General features: G+C 38.7%; 1 protein-coding gene across 1 annotated transcript in view; it reads left to right on the forward strand.

Moving 5' to 3' along the window:
* LOC149258464 (uncharacterized) overlaps positions 1-16948 on the forward strand; it is a 43091-nt gene extending 26143 nt beyond the window's left edge. The window contains exon 4 of the mRNA XM_089418250.1: positions 16181-16948. Within this exon, the coding sequence (XP_089274376.1) occupies positions 16181-16948 (768 nt within the window). The remainder of the gene's footprint in view (positions 1-16180) is intronic.
* Positions 16949-21870: the final 4922 nt, after the last annotated feature.

Genomic DNA, 21870 nt, shown 5'->3' on the forward strand with positions numbered 1-21870 from the left:
AAGCCTTGATCAATAGGGGGGCTAGTTGGCTGTCTAAGGAGGATACAAATTTCTCCTATGGGTTACCCACTTTTTATTGGGTAATAGGAATGAGACCCATCTTTCAGAGAAGATAAGAACAACTTTGATGGGAGAGCCTTACTATAATGAAAATTTACACGGATTTTGTTGTGTGTCCAACTTCATTTCGATAGAGAGCTTTGAAGTTTCCAACCAAATTATGAATTATTGGAAGAAAACAATCATTCCAGAATTTGGATATCTGTTAAATTAAGGAACTATGACCACCCTTCTAAAGTTGCTTCTCTTTATTTGGTGTAAGAAAAGAACACTTAATACCCAAGGATAGGAATGCTTGCAGTAGCTTTTCAACTTTGATTTTCTTTGATTCAGGATTTGATAGTCTCCGAGGGCTATGACTCCTTGAATCTGCATAGAAAGACTGGTTTAAGATTGAAGATATCCATGACAATACTTTTGTTAAAAGGCAACTAGGGCTAAACTCCACATGGGTCATCTTATTTATGACAACTGATATTTTTCTTGGATTCCTCTCTCTGAGAGGCGTAGGATTGATCTAGAGATCATCCGATTCTAACATGTACAAATGAAGCTATGAATTTATTTTGATTATGGACAAATTGTCAAGGTCGGCCAACAAACTTATGTAGGCACAGAACCCCAATAGTCACGTCTATTCATCCTCAACGTTGTATATAAATAGAAGATGACTTAGCCTCATTTGGACACACTCATCTTCACATATCTCTCTCTCTCCTCATTGATTGGGTATGCATTTCTAGGCAGCATCTCTCTCCACACGTGCGAAGGAAAGACAAACGAGTTTTTTGTTTTGGGCGTTGACCGAATTTCAGGGATAATTTGACCAAGCGTTGACCAGCAATTGACCTCTTTGATTGGGATTTTTGTTGGAGAAATTTTGTCCTAGCATGCTGCATTTTTGGGCATAGAAATTGAGGCAATCCGTTGACTTTGACCAGTGTTGACTGCAATTAGGGCTGACCGCAGGTTGATTGTTTGACTAGATTTTGATGGGGCTGGTTTCAGACTGTTTTGAGCGCTGATTCATCTTGCTGCTTGGAGGTTGAAGTTGACTGAATTGTTGAGGGTCAAATCTGCCATGTTGACCAGCGTTGAGTTTTTTGGTTAGGGCTCTTTTTGCTGCTATATAAATTATCAGATTTGTAAATTGTACTATCTTTGTTGAACTATTGAAGACTATAAGAAGAATTTATCAAGGGTTTCCCCACATTGGGGTTTGTCCTTGGTTGGTACCACATCTTGTGTCCTCTTGTCTTGGTTTGTCTTCTATTGTTTATGTTTATGTTCTATGATTCTATCTGCATTTTACTATCATTTTACTAGAAGTGAAGCTGATCCGAACCTTTACTTTAAAGTTGAAAATGATAAACCTCTCATTCTGGTACTTGGTACTTTATGTGGACGACCTCTTTTTGACAAGTGCAGACCCTTTCATTCACAAATGTAGGAGGGAGTTAGCTTCTGATTTTGAGATGAAGGACTTAGGACCGATGCACTACTTCCTAGGTTTGGAGGTATGGCAAAAGCCGGGTGAAATTTTCCTCTCTCAAGGAAATTATGTTGTGAAGATATTGGGAAGATTTGGGATGGTAGATTGCAAGCCTGTGACTACTTCGATGGAACTTAACTTTAAGAAGTTATGTGGTAGTGTTGCTGGACTTGAATTGGAAAATGCTTCTGAGTATCATCAACTCATAGGAGCAATGATGTTCTTGGTGAACTCTCGCCCGGACATATGTTTTGCAGTTAACCCATTGAACCAATACATGGTTGAGCCTCATCATATACATTGGATTGTTGCCAAGAATCTTTTGAGATATCTTCGGGGCACAATTAGTCATGGACTCAAATACACTGTCGAAAATGTGAGTCTGCATGGTTATTTTGATGCTGATATTGCTGACAATGTGGTGGATCGCAAGAGCACTTTTGGATGTTTTTCTTTAGGTTCTGCTTCGATATCCTGGATGAGCAAGAAGCAGAAATCGGTTGCCTTGAGCACCGTCGAGGTCGAATACATAGTTGCTATTATGGCCGCCTGTGAAGCTATCTGGTTGAGGAAGCTCTTCATTGAGCTGTTTGGACATGTGCTTGATACCACCGTGATCCTCTGCGACAACCAGAGTGGGATCCAATTATCAAAGAATCCTGTGTTTCATGATCGCTCCAAGCATATAGATATCAGGTACCACTTTATCCTGGATATGGTACAACGAGGAGTAATAAGGCTCCATCACATTGGGACTAATGAGTAGGTTGTCGATGTTTTGACAAAGTCCCTAGGGAAGGTCAAATTCTTGGCCTTCCGAGAACGACTTGGAGTCATGGAGAGACCCCTCTAATTAGGGTCTTGTATGAGATGGACATTGAGTTCTGGGAGCTTCGAGGGGGGGCTTGGGGTTTTTCTTGGAGCGGTGAACAACCATAGGGTGAGTGGTTCAACCTTCCCCTAGTGGTTTGTTGTGTACAGGGTGAGTGGTTCATCCTTCTCCTGTGATACCCCTTGGCGACGTGTGAGCAAGACAAGTGGTTCATCCTTCTCTTGTCGAGACATCCTACCCATGCAGTCTGGGACTCATTGGAAGTACCTTTCATCTGGCGATTGAGTAGGTAAATGAGGATAGGGACCATAGTACTACCGATGGACGCATCGTGTACTACTGTACTCCCTATGCTAGGATGTCCAATATTGATATGGGATCTATTGGAACTGACTTTGGGTCAGTAAGAGTGGTATGAGACACTCTTTTGATTGGAACTGACTTCGGGTCAGTAAGAGTGGTATGAGACACTCTTTTGATTGGGACTGACTTCGGGTCAGTAGAGAATGGTATGATACGTTCTCGATCACTTCTTCTTCTTCATAGTTCAGCAGAGCAGAGTAGTGCATTGATGGCAGAGATAGTACAGATTGGCAGATGGATTAACAGATAGAGTTCAACTCAGTTGAGAGGGAGTGTTAAAATTGGCAACTAGGGCCAAACTCCACATGGATCATCTTATTTATGACAGCTGATATATTTCTTGGATTCCTCTCTCCGAGAGGTGTAGAATTGATCTAGAGATCATCCAGGTTTGACATGTACAAATGAAGCTATGAATTTATTTTGAGTATGGACAAATTGTCAAGGTCGGCCAGCAAACTTATGTAGGCTCAAAAGCCCAATAGTCACGTCTATTCATCTTCATCCTGAACGTTGCATATAAATAGAAGATGACTTAGCCTCATTTGGACATACTCATCTACTTATCTTCACACATCTCTCTCTCTCTCTCTCCTCATTGATTGGGTATGCATTTCTGGGCAGCATCTCTCTCCACACGTGCGAAGGAAAGAAGGACGAGTTTTTGTTTTGGGCGTTGACTGTGTTGACCGAATTTCAGGGACAATTTGACCAACCGTTGACTAGCAGCCTTGACCTCTTTGACTGTGATTTGTGGTGGAGAAATTTTGTCCCAGCAGGCTGCATTTTTGGGCACAGAAATTGAGGCAATCTGTTGACTTTGACCAGCGTTGACTGCAACTAGGGCTGACCGCAGGTTGACTGTTTGATTAGATTTTCACTGGGCTGATTTTGGACTGTTTTGCGGGCTGATTCATCTTGCTGTTGGAGGCTGAAGTTGACCGAATTGTTGAGGGTCAAATCTGCCCTGTTGATCAGCGTTGACTTTTTTGGTTAGGGCTCTTTTTGCTGCTGTTATAAATTATCATATTTGTAAATTGTACTATCTCTTTCAAGTTTCTGCTGAACTATTGAAGACTATAAGAAGAATTGATCAAGGGTTTCCCGACATTGGAGTTTGTCCCTCGCTGGTGCCACATCTTGTGTCCTCTTGTCTTGGCTTGTCTTCTAGTGTATAGTTTATGTTCTATCTGCATTTTACTATCATGTTGATGTGATTGCTAAACTGGATATTTGTTAAATTTGGACAACTAGGTCCAAACTCCATGTTCTGATGCTCAGATTAAGAGGCTAATATTTTTGTTGGATTCCTCTTTCTGAGAGGTGTAAAATCCATATAAAAATAGTCTTAATCCGATGAGCAGAACTTATATTTTGAATTTATTATTCTTAATAAATTATATGTGCAAAGGTCAGCCAGTTTTGTAATGTAGGCTCACATGCCCAACAGATGTGTCACACACCCTCATTGATGGATATATATATACAGGAAAAGTTGGAGAGAATTTGATCACAAAAACAACTCACATCTTCCTCTCTCATCCTAAAAAGTACGAGCTACCTGGAGGACGAATTTCAGCCACACGTGGAAAGGACGAAGAGGATTTTTCTGCTGCTAGGGTTTCGCAGAAGTTTGACCAGCGTTGACTTTGGTCAACGCTTGGTCCAAACAAGCTGAAAACTTGTGGGAGGTTCGATTTTTGAAGGCCATACTACTTGGCACAAAAATCGAGGTCAAAGGGTTGACCGTTTTGCTGCTGTGTTGACTTTTAGCTTGCTGCCCCTGCGTTGACTTTTCAGGACAACGTTGACTTTTGTAGAACTGACTTGGGTTGACTCATCTACTGGTTGGAGGGTTGTTGTGACACATGCTGGGCTGGCTGACCAAAGGAGACTTTGCTGGTTGAAGCATCCTGTTGACCGCCGAAACAAACACATACATTTTTCTTGTTTCTGATTTGTCTTCTGTAAGCTCTGCTTATATGTTCTATCTGCATTTTGCTTATCTACTTGTATGATTGCTGTGAGAAAAGTGAAATTGCTCTTAGCATAGAACATCTACAAAACTTTACATGGTATCAGAGCTGAGGTGAAGACAAACTCTATCTATAGCAATCATCATCGAAGGAAATGGATTCCTCTAAGCTTGAATTCAGGGAGAATGACAAGCTGACTGGAAGTGATGACTTCCATGCCTGGAAGATGTTATTAGATCTCAAATTAGAAGATCATGATCTCCTAGATCATGTGACAGGGAAGATTCAAGAACCTCCATCAAATGCCTCTGCTGCTGTTAAACACAAGTATAAGAAGGGAGAAATCAGAGCAAAACTGCTGATCAGGGAATCCATAAATAAGAGTCTGGTTGCCTACATATCTGAACTAGGCACATCCAAGGAGATGTATGACAAACTGATACTTATGTTCCGAGTAAACAATGTGAACCAAGTGCTATTCCTCAAGAACAAGTTGAAGAATATGAAGAAGGGCCGAGACGAGTCTATTCAAACTTTCTTTATGAAGTTGACCGAAACCAGGAACAATCTGCTAGCTATTGGGGAGACAATAGCTGATCGTGAGATGGTTCTCACCGCACTTGGAGGACTTCCATATGAATGGCAAGTATTCACAACTACCATTCTCAACAATAATACCATCCCTAACTTTGATGAGCTTCTGTCTAGATGTATGCAAGAAGAAACAAGGATGAAGGAATTTGATAATGAAAGAAATGCTGCCTATGTTGCTCATTCCCGAAAGAAGAACTCTGGTGGTTCCAAGGACAAAGGAAGGACTAAGACTCAAAAGAAGAAGGGTAAATGTTTCACCTGCCATAGGACTGGACACTATGCTAGAGAATGCCCCTTCCAGAAGAATTCTCCCGATAGTGACGACAACAACAACAACCGAAGGAATGGGAATCAAAGAAATGACAAATCCAAAGGAAAGAGGAAGGCTCACTTTGAAGGAAACCATCCACCTTCTAAAAGGACCAGAAATACCAGGTATGAGGAGTCTAATGTTGTTGATAAAAGAAATGAGTATATTCTAATATCTGCTCTCTCAGCTGCATCTCCGCCCGACACTATGGATGTCTGGCTAATCGATAGTGGTGCCTCAAGACACATCACCGGATTCAAGGAAGCACTTTCTGACATGGTTGAAAGGGATACTAATCTAGAAATTACCCTTGGGGATAATGCCACTTATCCTGTGAAAGGGACCGAGACTGTGACCCTCCACTTGTCTCAAGGACAAGTCCTCCATCTACAAGATGTACTCTATGTACCCAAATTGAAGAAGAACCTTGTGTCTGTATCTGCCATGGAAGACAAAGGATTCAATGTAACTTTCTCTGATGGAAAGGTACTCATGTGGAAGAAGAGCTTCAAGGAAGCTATCTCAATTGGTTTTAGAGTTGGTACACTCTACCAGGTTGGAAGGAGTCCGTTGGGAGCTATGACTTGTGATACTATCCGTCAAACCGAACTATGGCACCGAAGATTTGGACACCTTCATTACAAGGCTCTTCCCGAAGCAAGGAAGGTGGTGACAGGGATGCCTGATTTTGGAAATAATCATAAAGGTGTATGTAAGGGCTGTGCTGAAGGAAAACATACAAGGGGACCTTTCCCCTCAAGTGTCACAAAGACATCTGAGATATTGCAACTGGTCCATTCTGATCTTTCCGGTATGTTGCCTGTAACATCCCTGGGGGGATGTTCTTACTATATGACATTTACTGATGACTTCTCTTGCAAAACCTGGATATACTTCTTGAAGAAGAAGGATGAGGCTTTCATGTGGTTCCGTACCTTCAAAGCCTTGGTGGAAAATATGACCGGAAAGAAGATCAAGATTTTGAGGACTGACAATGGCACTGAATATGAGTCAAATGAGTTCAAAGACTTTTGCAGAGAAGCTGGCATTAAGAGGGAGACTACCACTGCATATACTCCTGAGCAGAATGGTGTTGCTGAACGCAAGAATAGGACTATTGTGGAAGCTGCCCGTGCCATGCTATGTGACCAGGGTCTTCTAAAGTTTCTGTGGGGAGAAGCTGCAAATACTGCTGTGTACATTCAAAACTGATGCCCTCATTTCGCTTTGGACTCCAAAACTCCCGAAGAGGTTTTCTCTGGTAAGAAACCTGATATCTCACATTTTAGAATTTTTGGATGTCCTGTCTATTTTCATGTGCTGAAAGAAAAGAGAAGTAAGCTGGACGCTACTGGGAAGAAAGGAATGTTTGTGGGCTACAGTGAGACTTCTAAGGCATATAGAGTCTATGTACCTGGTCAAAGGGAAGTTGAGATAAGCCATGATGTCACTTTTGATGAAGATGCTTCCCTGAAGAAAGTAGTAGATCTTCCTAGATCTGAAGAAAACCATGAAGAAAGACCTGGAAATCTGGAAGAACCTCAGGATGAGACTATGCCTGATGTTGAAGAGCCAATGGACCCTATTGATCCTTCCCCTTCTCTAGGAAAGAGGCCATCATGGCTCAGGGACACCCTCGAAGATGCTGAGGGTCATGCTGCCCCAAGGGGAACATTCCGAGAAAGCAAGAAGCCGTGTAGATACCAAGGGTATCTAGCTGCCATGAGTACTATTATACAATCTGAACCTGGATCTTTTGAAGAAGCCATCAAGCATCAAGTCTGGAAGGATGCTATGCATGAAGAATATGAGGCTATTATGAAGAATGATGTCTGGGATGTGGTCTCGAGACCGAAGGACAAATTTGTTGTCACCGCTAAATGGCTCTACAAGATTAAACATGGATCTGATGGGAGTGCTGAAAAGTTTAAGGCAAGATTTGTTGCCCGTGGCTTCTCTCAAAAGGAAGGAATTGACTATGACGATATATTTGCACCTGTGGCTCGATATACCACCATCCGATCCATCATAGCCCTTGCTGCTACGCAAGGATGGAGTCTTCATCAAATGGATGTCAAGACTGCTTTTCTGCATGGTGCAATAAAGGAAGAGGTGTATGTAGAACAACCTCTGGGATTTGAAGTTCAAGATCGAGACACTTATGTCTGCAGGTTGAAGAAAGCCCTCTATGGGTTAAAGCAAGCACCCAGAGCTTGGTATGAGAGGATGGATAGTTACTTTAAGGTTGAGGAAGCAATGCTGATCCAAACCTTTACTTTAAGGTTGAGGAAGGAAAGCCTCTCATTCTAGTGCTGTATGTGGACGACCTCTTCCTGACAGGTGATGACCCTCTCATTCATCAATGTAAGAGGGAGCTTGCTGCTGAGTTCGAGATGAAAGACCTAGGACTGATGCACTATTTCCTAGGCCTGGAGGTCTGGCAGAGACCTGGAGAGATTTTCCTTTCTCAAGGAAAGTATATTGTGAAGCTTCTGGAAAGATTTGGGATGGTGGACTGTAAGTCCGTGTCGACACCAATGGAACTCAACTTTAAGAAGTTGAGTGGCAGCGCTGCAGGGCCTATCTTGGCCAATCCTACTGAGTATCGTCAACTCATAGGAGCTTTGATGTTCTTAGTGAACACCCGTCCGGACATATGTTTTGCAGTGAATACTTTGAGTCAACAGATGGTTGAGCCTCATCATTTTCACTGGGTTGGTGCCAAGAATCTTTTGAGATATCTTCGGGGCACGATAAACCATGGGCTGAGATACACTGCCGGGAGTGTGATACTCCGGGGATATACTGATGCCGATTGGGCTGGCAGTGTGGTGGATCGTAAGAGCACATCTGGATGCTGTTTCAATCTTGGTTCTGCTTCGATCTCATGGATGAGCAGGAAGCAGAAGTCGGTGGCTTTGAGCACCGCGGAGGCCGAATACATTGCTGCTAGTATGGCCTGTTGTGAAGCAGTTTGGTTGAGGAAGCTCTTTAGTGAGCTGTTCCAACATGTGCTAGATACCACTGTAATACTCTGTGATAATCAGAGTGGGATTCGTATGACTGAGAATCCTGTGTTCCACGACCGATCCAAGCATATTGATATCAGGTACCACTTTATCCGGGATATGGTACAGCGAGGCGCCGTAAGGCTCGATCATATAGGAACTGATGAGCAGGTCGCGGATATTCTCACTAAGCCCCTGGGGAAGGTCAAGTTCCTAACCTTCCGTGAGAGTCTTGGTGTCGTGGAAAGACCCTATGATGTGGGTCCTGTTGGACAATGAGCTCTGGGAGCTCTGGGGGCTTTGGGGATAGCTTCTCGGAGCTATAAGCACTCATAATGCTTCTGCCCCACCCTTGTGATTATTGAGCTGGTTCGCCACTCATTTAATCTGTGCCCCGTATGCATCCTACCCATTGAGTTCATGGCTCATGGGAAGTACCTCTCATTTGGCCAATGAGGTGTGGAAAAGCTAGAGACTATTAGCAAAGACTGATGGACGCATCAGAGATTGCCGTACTCTCTATCTAGGATGGCATGGTCCAACCACTTGATTTGGGATCAAGATTTGTGAGGTCTGGGACCTCTGGACTGATTATGTCAGTCGGGGAATGATGTCTTTGTGACTGACCCACTTCTGTTCTGAAATAAAGAAGCCAGCAAAGCAAGTTTCGGCGGGATGACTCACGATGTTAATTGCACTAATAGATGGAGTTCTCCCTAGTTGAGAGGGAGTGTTAAATTTGGACAACTAGGTCCAAATTCCATGTTCTGATGCTCAGATTAAGAGGCTAATATTTTTGTTGGATTCCTCTTTCTGAGAGGTGTAAAATCCATATGAAAATAGTCTTAATCCGATGAGTAGAACTTATATTTTGAATTTATTATTCTTAATAAATTATATGTGCAAAGGTCAGCCAGTTTTGTAATGTAGGCTCACATGCCCAACAGATGTGTCACACACCCTCATTGATGGATATATATATACAGGAAAAGTTGGAGAGAATTTGATCACAAAAACAACTCACATCTTCCTCTCTCATCCTAAAAAGTACGAGCTACCTGGAGGACGAATTTCAGCCACACGTGGAAAGGACGAAGAGGATTTTTCTGCTGCTAGGGTTTCGCAGAAGTTTGACCAGCGTTGACTTTGGTCAACGCTTGGTCCAAACAAGCTGAAAACTTGTGGGAGGTTCGATTTTTGAAGGCCATACTACCTGGCACAAAAATCGAGGTCAAAGGGTTGACCGTTTTGCTGCTGCGTTGACTTTTAGCTTGCTGCCCCTGCGTTGACTTTTCAGGACAGCGTTGACTTTTGTAGAACTGACTTGGGTTGACTCATCTACTGGTTGGAGGGTTGTTGTGACACATGCTGGGCTGGCTGACCAAAGGAGACTTTGCTGGTTGAAGCATCCTGTTGACCGCCGAAACAAACACATACATTTTTCTTGTTTCTGATTTGTCTTCTGTAAGATCTGCTTATATGTTCTATCTGCATTTTGCTTATCTACTTGTATGATTGCTGTGAGAAAAGTGAAATTGCTCTTAGCATAGAACATCTACAAAACTTTACAATATTGATATTGGGCTAATAAAGAAATTGAAGTAAAAGTACTCTTAAGCATGGAACATACCATTGTTGTCTAAAATTAACAACTTTTATGTTCATTTTGAACAATTGGCTCCCAATGACATTTTCCAGGCACCAGTGCTTGGGAAGGTGGGGAATAACCTCTCGCTGCACTTCTTTCAGTTTCTGGAGATAATATTGAATTAGCTTCTTAGTCCATGTTTGGCAAGGTGGAATATTTTGTGATAAGTAACAATCCAGAAATTGACGATTCTCTGAGGGCTATGTCCTCATGAATCTGCATAGAAAGACTGTTTAAAATTGAAGATATCCATGACAATACTTTTATGTTAATTTTGAACAATTGGCTCCCAATGACATTTTCCAGGCACTAGTGCTTGGGAAGGTCGGGAATAACCTCTCGCTTCACTTCTTTCAGTTTCTGGAGATATTGCATTAGCTTCTTAATCCATGTTTGGCAAGGTGGAATATTTTGTGATAAATAACAATCCATAAATTGACCTTTCTTGCTTGAAATATGTTGTCTTCATTGTATCCATAGAAGAATTTTATGTCTCTATACCAAAGGTTGCAGGAAGTCTTGAGAAACATAAAAGAAAATATTAAAATGAACAGGTTATAAGTGGGAAAAATGAAAATCAGTTTATGAGAGTACTATTTAAAAACGTGTGTGCTGTTTTTCCATTTCAAACAATTTTGAATATCTGGTTTCTGAAATGCCTACCTTTTCAAAAGCTAAAATCACTTGTTACCATTTTTCTGCAACCAAAACAACTAATAATGATCTGTATCCTCACCACTTCTCTGCTGGTCTCTTCCAAGTTCACACAACCAAACTGAGCATGAAATTAGGGTTTAAAGATAATAAAAAAGGCAACACTTAGTTTTTAGGGCTTCCTGGTGGACCAAGCTCACATAGCAAAATTGAACATGGAATTAGGGTTTAAAACTTTAAAGCAGTGTGGAAAAAGTGGGGATTAAATCCCCAAAACGCGATTTTTTGCCGATTTTTTCCCAGTTGAAAAAGTCAGGATTAAATCGGGACTTTTTCCAAAAAATCGTGAATGAGGTAGTTTCTTTAACGACTTTTATTTTTATTTTTTTGAAAAAATCGGGATTTTATTGAAAAAGTCGGGATTTAAAAAAATGAATATTTGTGTTTTTTGTTTGTTTGTTTATTTAATTTTGCCGACTTTTTAAAAAAACTCCTAACTTTAACGACTTTTTCAACTGCTGGACCCTTGCTGATTTAATCCCAACTTTGACTTTTTCCACGTTGCTTTAAAGGCATAAAATGGGGCAACACTTAGTTGTTTCAGGATTTCCTGGTTGAACCATCATAAATGTATTATGTAACCTTATCACAGCTTTTGGAATTAAGAAAGATACTCTTTTTTTCTAATGTATAATTGGTGCTGGTGTACATATTTGAATTTGTCTGGGGTACGGCAGGGTACACAGGGGTGTTGTATATGGGGAGGACTAGAGTACAGAAATGATTTATTGAATGTGATTCAAAGGCATCATTGATTTTTTTCAGTTTATAGCTAATTAATTTTACACTTTGTTTTTTTAGTTTATACTATATAGCTAATTTTACACTCTTTTTATTTCGACTGATTTATTATTTTTATTTTTTTTTGAATTTTTGGGAAGGTAGCATGGATGCAAGTCCTTGATGGGCCAGTGGCTTCCTAATGCAAAACAGAAGACAGCACTGTTGGGTTGTGTGCACGTATAGTTCCAGGGTCTACATATGTTGTTTATAGATTTTATATCTTTTTCCAAATATTATCAGGTTAAAGTTTTCTGACCCATCATTGAAATATAAAAATGAACCTTAGATAATTTTATACACAGAAATTCATCTTAACCTATTGTGTCAAGAGATATAAAGATTTTGATACATCTTGGCATATAACAGATATTCAGGGATGAATTTGTTGGACAGTCCCATGTCTTCCGCTGTTTGCATCCTTGTAGACCACTTGTTCCCAGGTCTTGTCTGGAACTAGAACTGATTGATCAAAGATGGCATTTTTCTTATTCTGCAAAAGAATAGAAATTATGGTCTCGCAGGACAGATGGATTTGTCCTTCAGTTGCTGGATTTGCAGATCCACAGATTAAATTGGTATCAGGATATGGATTTGCTAGGATCTGGCACTGAAATGCATCCTGACAATCCCAACAGATCCTGTGCATGTGCAGTGGATCTTGTTCAAAATAATTTCTAAATTTTAAAACCGTATTTTGCCTTGATTGCTTCTAGAGGGGAGGAGTTGTCAATATTTAGACCTCTGTTCTCCTTGAACTAATATTGTGGGCTGTGTCCCAACATTGCCATAAAATCATATAAAATTGTGCCTAGTTCATGTTAACTATTTATGGTCATGTGGATTGGTTTAATAATTTAATTAACTATTATCAACTATGCATTTTAAATAACGGAGCATAAGGTATAGACATCGATTCTTTATTAGGATTAGTAAAATTTGTATCCATAACATGGATATTCTTGCTAATATATATATATATATATATATTAAAGAAATGGTTATGATTTTCTATTAATGGCTGTCTTGTTTCAAGGCCATAACCTTTACATCTTCAGTAAATACTTCATCAGCAGTGCAAAATCAACCAAAAGAGAGTTTCTTTCCTTCTAGCCTGACTACCTAACACACTAGAGATCTGACACAGCCTATATATTCGCTAAAAGACTCCTAATATAGCAACATACTTGCAATACATTGTTTCACAAACAGAAAGATTAAATAGCCTGCCCAATAACACTGGAATCAGGACTGAAGTCTTCTTGATTCTCTGCCATCTGCCCTAGCTGTGGAGGAGCAATGATCAGACTTTCCTCGGCCACCTTAGCAGCAATATGATGTTACTCTCCTGCTTCCAAAGTCGCTGTCACATTGCCTGTCTACTTCCATCTTGCCACAATCCCAGACACGGCTTCTAATTTGGCCAAGCCATGCTCCATGGAATCAAAGTTTAGCAGCAACTGCTCAACCTTGGTCTGTAGAAGACCAATTTTCTGGTTCATGATGACTAATTGAGCCTGTATACCAGAAGTTTTCATTGCTTCCTTGTTAACCAGAGTTACTATATATTCTGAATTCACCATGGAATTGTCCAAGTGGATTGCAAAATCATCCTTTTTTGAGCCAGATGAATGAGCCATGTTGAAACTGGACCCAGATATACCCTGCCTACCTGCAATCTTGAGATATCCTGCAAAGTTTTTGGGCGAAATGAAGCTAAATGGTCTATTCTTATATCCAAATCCTGCTGCCTCCATTTATATAATGCACTTTTCAATTTCAATGATATTAACTATTTTGCTCAGTCGCAGGACCATACTTCCAAATTTAACATTTATTTCTCTGCACACACCCTCCATCTCCAGAACAGAATTGTACCTGAGACATGCTTGAATCTCCTCGAGATCAGATTTAATATTTAATCACCCTTCCTATCCTTTCAATTTTAATAGCGAGTTGGGTAGAGATCCATCTGTCCCTTCCGCTGCATGCCCACATATGGACAAGCCAGGTGGATGTCATGCTTCAAGACCCACCGAAGTGAGAAGGAAAATCCTGGAACGGGAAATGAAGAATGAGGCTAGGATAAGCCCAGCTTTCCGACAGCCACATAATGATCCATATCTCTATATTTAAAAAGACCAAAGACTTCTCCCCTCCAATGTATACTATGCTTTATCATGGCCAAGTGTTGAATGTGCTATTGGAATTTGTCCAGGACCAAAATTAGTGGTTTGAGAGAAACTCCCTTGTTTGCCATTGCATCCACACCAGAGTGAGATGATGCTTTACGTGGAAGAACTCAACCTTCCCTTGAGGTTTTCTCACCTGTTAGAATGACAATCATGGAGTCTCCATAGACAATCATATGTTGAATTCTCCTTGAAATAGCCAGATCTAGTTCTTTCCACAAGGCCAAGAATTCGGCTTGATTGTTGGTCGCTTTGCCTGAGCCCCCATGCATATTATATCTCTGTTTTTTCATCAGAGTCCAATAGAACCCCTCTTGCTCCTGCCCCCCTGTTCTTGCTACTATTTTTAATAATTAACTTCTTACACATTTTCATGTGGAAAATACTTTATATTTCATACGAAGAATATGCATGTTCATTTCTTCGAGGGATTATTCTTTCTCAGCAACAAGGCTCAAAGCCCTTACATCAAAGTCAGTTGAAGGAATTCAACTTGGGTGGGGAGGATCCCAATCATTCCTCCGAACCACTTGTGATGAACCCAATGGGTGGGGAGGATCCCAATCATTCCTCCCAACCACTTGTGATGAACCCAATCGACTTAACATTTTACACTTATTAATAATATGATAATAAAATATTACTAAATATTATATGGCAATAAAATTTCAGTGATTACACTAGTAATTAGTAATGCTAATAAAGATAAGCAATATAAGTAATAATATTACTCCTTAATTCATATATGGGATGTATATTTTTTAATTGGAAATGCCATTTATTTTTTAGTGTCAAGCACCTCTTCCGGGGTTGTCGTTTCATCCCTAATGGTTTTGATTCTCGACTTTGATTTATTTTATTTTAATTTTAATATTTTAAATTATGAATATTTTTATATTTTTTTGTACTTTCCGTTTTCTCTGCCGTATCTGGATCTGGAGATCTCTAAAATTTTGTATATGGGTCTGTATGCATATACATGTCCTGAAAACTTGGATGGATAGGATTCATGACTTGCTTGAGGACTCCAGCCTGTCTTTCAGTTTTGCGGTGATTTAGGAATGTAGAAAATCATCATAATGCACATTCTCATGAAAGTTTCTGTAACGGAGTTTTCTATATCGAAAGTTTCAAGCTACCATCATTGAACTATTGTCAAAGTTGTGGACATACAGGCAGAGGAGGATTTGTATGGGAAAATATTAATAGAAGATTAGTGGCATTCTACTTTTCTGCCTGCATACGTGCTTACTCATAGTTTAACCATGTTTGCACGTCTTTGATTATGAATTATTGTTCACTTCATGTTGGACTGTTTGCCCTCATATGACTTGAGGTGCTGGGGTTTTCTGAAGTTTATTTCTACCAGCTTTCCCTTTTAGATTACGCGCTGGTTACCTTCTTATTTTGTTTTTTTCGATAGTGCCTAAGTTTGTGTTAAATCTAGGTTATATGTCAAATAGGCAATTTGAACTAGGGTTTGCACTGGGGTCATGATAGCGTGGAGCATCTTTTTCTGCGCAAATGCATCAATTGCGGGAATTATGGTTTTTACCGGTTTCGAAGTTGAATTTCGTCATGAAAGGCAGTATATGCTAGCAATGTAACATTGGGGGATGTTAGTTGACATATTATTAATTCTTGATATAGATTGTTCGTATTAGTTTTATATCGTGAGTTTTGAAAGAGCAGTAATTGTAGGTCTAGCTAAGGTTCAGGCTTAATAGTTTATAGGACCAGCCTGTAAATTTTTTGATGTACATTAGTTTTGATTTGCTGAAAAAGCCTTTTCATATACTGCTATGCGGAGGGTGATTTTAAATATCTACCCATTGCAATTTTACAGTTATTGTGGATTTTGTGCATAAAAGAGCAAGCTTACTCTCCAATCCAGTCCCTTTTGAAGCTTTGTTATCAGTGTTAAATTCAATTATTATTATTAAATGGATATATAGAATTATTCTATTAAATGCATGTGCTTCATCATATTGCAATCATCTGCGGGAAAAGCAGATGGTGCATATAGCTAAATTTAAATCACAGTATTTGGATCTTTTTTCAACAGTAAATCTTCCAGTTTGCCCTCTCTTTTTAACCCTTTAATGCTTTGATTTCTACCATGTCTCTCTGTAAGTCTAGATTGAATTTTTCAGTTGCCACTGGCATAGACTCGATGCTTAAATGTTTCCCAATTGTGTAAATGAAATGCAGTTGCTAATTTTGCGAGCGGAAGCTTGGATTCAGACAGGCTCAGGAGAGAAGATATTACCTTGTCTGAATTCGCTAGAAGCTCTGAAAGTTATGACAAGCAGAATTTTTGGTTCATGTGATATGGGGGCTCCAGTTGAGTTAGTATCCATGTATAATTCAGAAAGTGAAAAATCGCATTTCGTGAAACATCCAGGATTTGGTCGCCATACATGGGCAGACATTAAATATAGAGGTGATTGGATGAGACGTCCAATTGAAGACACCGAAGTTGCTTGGTTGGCTCGGCTTCTTGTCAGGGTTTCGGATTGGCTGAACACAAGACTAGGGTTGGATCATCAAGAGAGTGCAGTTCATATCAATAATAGCTGGGGTGAGAACTCTTATGATAGCATGAGGACTTCAGAACCTATATTTGCAGATATCATTGATGACGAGGACGAGATCCCTCTTGTAGATTTTTTATCTAATCGGACAACTTGGATAAATCTATTTTCCACTATTTTGTCACCTGTTATGTACTGTTCTATATCACTGTATAAATTTGCACTGCAAGTCTTGAGAAGAAGTGGCTGCCGGATAAATTTGAGAATGATGGCAGAAAAAAAGGTTTTGGTATTCTTCTTTACCTGTATCATACTTACCATTTTATCAAAGATTTTTAAGCATTATTCTTATTTTGTATTGTTGTCAGACTCTTCTATAGTGATATATGTATATTGCCTTTCATTTGAATTTTATAGCTTTGTATATATGCAAGTGAGTTATTAAGTGAACACACACATGCCTCCATATAGGATGAAACAGTGTGTATCTCAACTACATGGAAAAATGCAAGTATCTGTAAGTGAGAATCTGTTAAATTGATAACGTGCTACAAAGTAGTGTTTTTCAAGTGCACGGCAATGTGGAAGTATGCTATAATTATGAAACCCTAATGGACGGGTTAAGTTAAAAAAATGTGCTACAACGCAGTAAGTGCATGGAAATGTGGAGATGCTTTTATTACAAGTCTAATGAAGGGGTTAAATTCAAAACGTGCTACACAGCAGTTATTGGAGATTGAAGGGCTGGGTAGTTTAGAAAACAAGGATTTCTTGGGTTTCTTATTTCGAGGAGTTCGTATTAAATGACCTAAACTTAGGTTGAATCTTGCAAAATTTCGTTTTATCTGTATGGTCAAAATGGGCTATTGTTATATTTCACTTATTTTTAAAATGCATATTGTATGATACAATATGTTGGTGGTAAAGAAGTGTTGATTGCGTAGTGACATAATGTAAGATTACTTGTCTGACATAAGTAAATGTTTTTAAATATGAAGTACAAAACTATGGGTTATAACAAAATTATCGGCCATAACATGTTTATCAAAAACCATTTTTATCGCAATCAAATCCAGTCTACAATGAAAGTTACTTCTGTAATCCACTTTAACAGAAGTGAAATGAAGTGAATGGTCTAATGAATTATAGATTAAAGTGATATTTATATATTAAACTCGTATTTATATATGATATTGAATTTAATAGAAATTAAATTTATAATTTAATAATATTTAGGATTAATAAAAAAATTACTAATAAATTTGACCATGGTTCATTAAAATAATTAATATAAAATATAAGTATATATATTAATGATTTAATAAAAACAATTACAAATTTGTTGTATATGAAGAGCCATTAAACACAAACAATAATTATAGTAAATAACATATAGGAAAATGTCTATTTCAATTTTTAAGTGAAATTCAAAAGTTATAAATAAATAAATCAAGAATTAAATACTCTAATTTGTAAATGGATTAATAATTAATTGTAAAGACATCTTTTATCAAAATTATGAATTAAGTTCGGGTGGTCTATTTGATGGGTCTATTTTAACCCTGGATCTACCAACCGCGGAGAGGGATCGAATCTCTTGATATACAAACTTATTTTAAAGTGAATGAGATTTGATCCCTCCCAACACTTGGTAGATTCAGAGTTAAGATGGATCTACGCTGATCCATCTTAAGGAAATTTTAACTCCGGATCTATCAAGTGCTGAGAGGGATCAAATCTTTTGATACACAAACTTCTTTTGAAGCGAATAGAGATTTGATCCCTCCCAGCGCTTGGTAGATCTGGAATTAAGATGGATCTAGATTGATCCATATTACATCTACAATAAATGAAAACTAATTAATATAAAATATAACCATATATATTAATGATTTAATAAATGTAAATACAAAATATCCTAGAGAAATCAACCCAGAAAGAGGGAATTCAACCCTATGGAAATAGTATAAATAGAGACGACTTATTTTAAGCACACACTCACAAGTTTGGTTTACAAGAAAAAGAGGACAAAAAAGAGCGAATTGTAGAAGACCTAATTGAAGGAAGAAACAAAATTGAAGTTTGGAGCATCTCTCTCACACATGCAAAGTTTTTAGGGTTTTTGGGCTAGTAGTTGGGGTTGAAACTTTTGAAGTAGCTACAGGTCTGAAATTTTGGATTGATGTTGCATCTAAGAAGTTGACACTCGAGACTTTGGTTGAGATCATCTACTTGAAAGAAGTGTTGACTTGGTGATTGGAGGCAGCCTTGGTCCAAGTCAAAAGGGTCTTGAATTGTCTCATCTTAATTTGAATCTACTAGTGGAAGAGTTTCACTGGGTTTTCCCTTTGATAGGCTATCATTTGAAGAAAAGAAAGCAATTTTGGTAGAAAAGATCACTCTCTCAATGGCTAATTATTTGAAGATGGGAAATCTCATGAAAATTGCAAGAAGCTTGATTTGAAGGATCATCTACAATCTATCTAGGAAAGTTAAGAGTAGAGGATTCTTGGTTGCATTTACAGGTACACTTGATGATGACAATGCACGGATTATTGATAGTGGAGCCTTAAGACACATGACAGGAGAAAGTGGACAACTTCATACTCTATCAAAATGATCATCATCACATGTAGTGGAGCTTGGAGACAATGACAACTATGCAGTCAAGGGCCTTGGATCTACATCATTGAAGCTAGAAAGTGGAGCAAAGGCACACCTCAACAACATCCTCTATGTCCAAGGTTTGAAAAAGAATGTACTTTCCATTTTTTGTTTAGAAGATAAAGAAATAGGGTTGCTTTTGTAAATGATAAAATTTTGGCTTGGGGAAAGTATTCTAGCTTTGAAAAGGCAAGGGTTATTGGGATTTATGAAGGAAGATTAATAGAGTTATAACTCCATCTCCTCAAGTCCTTGTTCATATGAAAATTAATCCCAATGAACTTTGGCATAGAAAATATGGACATATTCACTACAAAATAATACCTTCTCTAAGTCAAATGGTAAAGGGCATCCCAAACATCAAGGAGGAACATGGAGGAGTATGCAAGGGATGATCCTTGGAAAAGAATACTAAGAAACCCTTTACAAACAATGATACAAGGTCTAAGGAGATAATAGAGATCATTCAATCTGATGTAAGTGGGCCTATGTCTAATAAATCTCTTGGAGGCCACCAATATTATGTAACCTTCATTGATGATCACTCTAGAAAGACATGGCTCTATCTTCTCAAGATAAAGGATGAAGTATTTGAGAAGTTCAAGGAGTTTAGATCTGAGGTTGAGACCCTGACCGAAAGAAAGATAAAAACTCCGAGATTCGACAATGGGGGTGAATACACTTCAAAAGAACTTATAACATATTGCAAGGAAGTAGGCATTAAGAGAGATCTCATTTTTTCCTACAACCCCGAACATAATGGAGTAACAGAAAGGAAGAATAAAACCATTGAAGAATGCATAAGGACTATGATGTTTGATCAAAACCTACCAAAATTTCTATGGGGAGAAGCAACCATGACAACAACGTACATACAAAATAGAAGTCCTCATAGAATCCTTTGATAATATGACACTAGAAGAAGCGTTCTCAGGGAAGAGGCCATGTGTAGACCATCTTTGAGTCTTTGGATGTCCTGCATACATTCATTTGCCAAAAGACAAGCGAAAGAAGTTAGACTTTACAAGTATAAAATTTATCTTCATTGGTTATAACCTTTCATCAAAGGCTTATAGAATCTACATCAAAGAAGATAGAAAAATTAAAGTTTGCAGATATGTTATATTTGATGAAAATCATGCCTACAAGAGATCCAAGGATATACCAATTGAGTCCAATGAAGAAAATGTACCACTATTTGAGAAGAAGAGCAACATGACAAGTCACCTACAAACCTAGAGGAAGAAGGACCAAGTGAACCTATTCAACCTACAATTATTCCCGAAATAAAGAAGAGGCCAAATTGGTTAAGAGCTACACTTGAAGATGCCGAAGGACATGGAGCAACAAAAGGAACTTTAGAGAAAGCAAAAGACCGAAAAGATACTCCAGGTATGCAACATATATGACAAAGTTAATCGAAGTAGAACCAACTACCTTTGAAGAAGTCACTCATCAAGAAGAATGGAAGAAATAAATGCAGGAAGAATACCAATCTATCATGAAGAATGGGGTTTGAGAAGTTATTCCTAGACATAGCCTACAAATCTGTTGTCACTTCCAAATGGATTTTCAAGATTAAACACGCTGTTGATGGAAGCATAGACAAATACAAAGCAAGATTTGTTGCAAGAGGTTTCTCTCAAAAGGAAGGAATAGATTATGAAGAAACCTTCGCTTCCACTGCCAGGTACACTACTGTTAGATCTTTGGTTTCACTCGCTGCAACTATGGGACGGAAATACATCAATGGATGTTAAAACAACCTTTCTAAATGGAACCATTGATGAGGAAGTATATATTGAACAACCGAAAGGCTTTGAGATAAATAGTAGGGAAACTCATGTTTGCAGAATAAAGAAAGCTCTATCTGGCTTAAAGCAAGTTCCTAGGGCTTGGTGTGCAAGAATGGATGCCTATCTTTTAAGGATTGGCTTTGTCAAAAGTTTTGTTGATCCAAACATCTACATCAAGATAGTGAAGAATGAACCAATTATTGTACTTCTATATGTGAATGGTTTATTTATTACAAGTGTGGAGCGTAAAATTCTGAATGTAAGAAGCTGATGGCAGCTGAATTTGAAATGAAAGATTTGGGACTCATGCACTACCATTTGGACTTGGAGGTTTGGCATAAACCCGATGAGATATATCTTGGTAAAGGAAAAGTACATAATCATTATGTTACAAAAGTTCGGTATGATGGATTCCAAACCTATGACTACTCCCATGATCACACTTCTAAAGAAGTTGAGAAGCTTCGACTCTATTCCCATTGATACCACAAGGTATCGTAAATTGATGGGCTCTTTGATGTACTTGGTGATTACTAGACTTGACATATGCTTTGTTGTAAACGTTCTTAGTCAATCTTAGTTAGAGATCATCATGACCATTAGATCGCTGCCAAGCACATTGAGGTACCTACGTGGAACAATTCATTAGTGCTTGAAGTATGATGGGAAGGATGTTAAATTGATAGGTTTTATCGATTCCAATTAGGGTGGCAATGAGACTGATGGAAGAAGCACTACCGGTGGCTGTTTCAGTTTGGGATCTGTAATGATTTCATGGTTGAGTAGAAAACAAGATCATGTTGCTTTAAGTAGTGCTGAAGTTGAATATGTTGTTGCATGTGAAGTAGGAAAATCCGCAGTTTGGTTAAGAAAAATCTTGTCAGATTTGTTTGGAAGGCCACTAGAT

This window comes from Pinus tabuliformis, chromosome 6 (assembly GCF_031772625.1).
Source record: "Pinus tabuliformis cultivar Carrire ecotype Pingquan chromosome 6, CPIR1, whole genome shotgun sequence".
NCBI lineage: Eukaryota > Viridiplantae > Streptophyta > Pinopsida > Pinales > Pinaceae > Pinus > Pinus tabuliformis.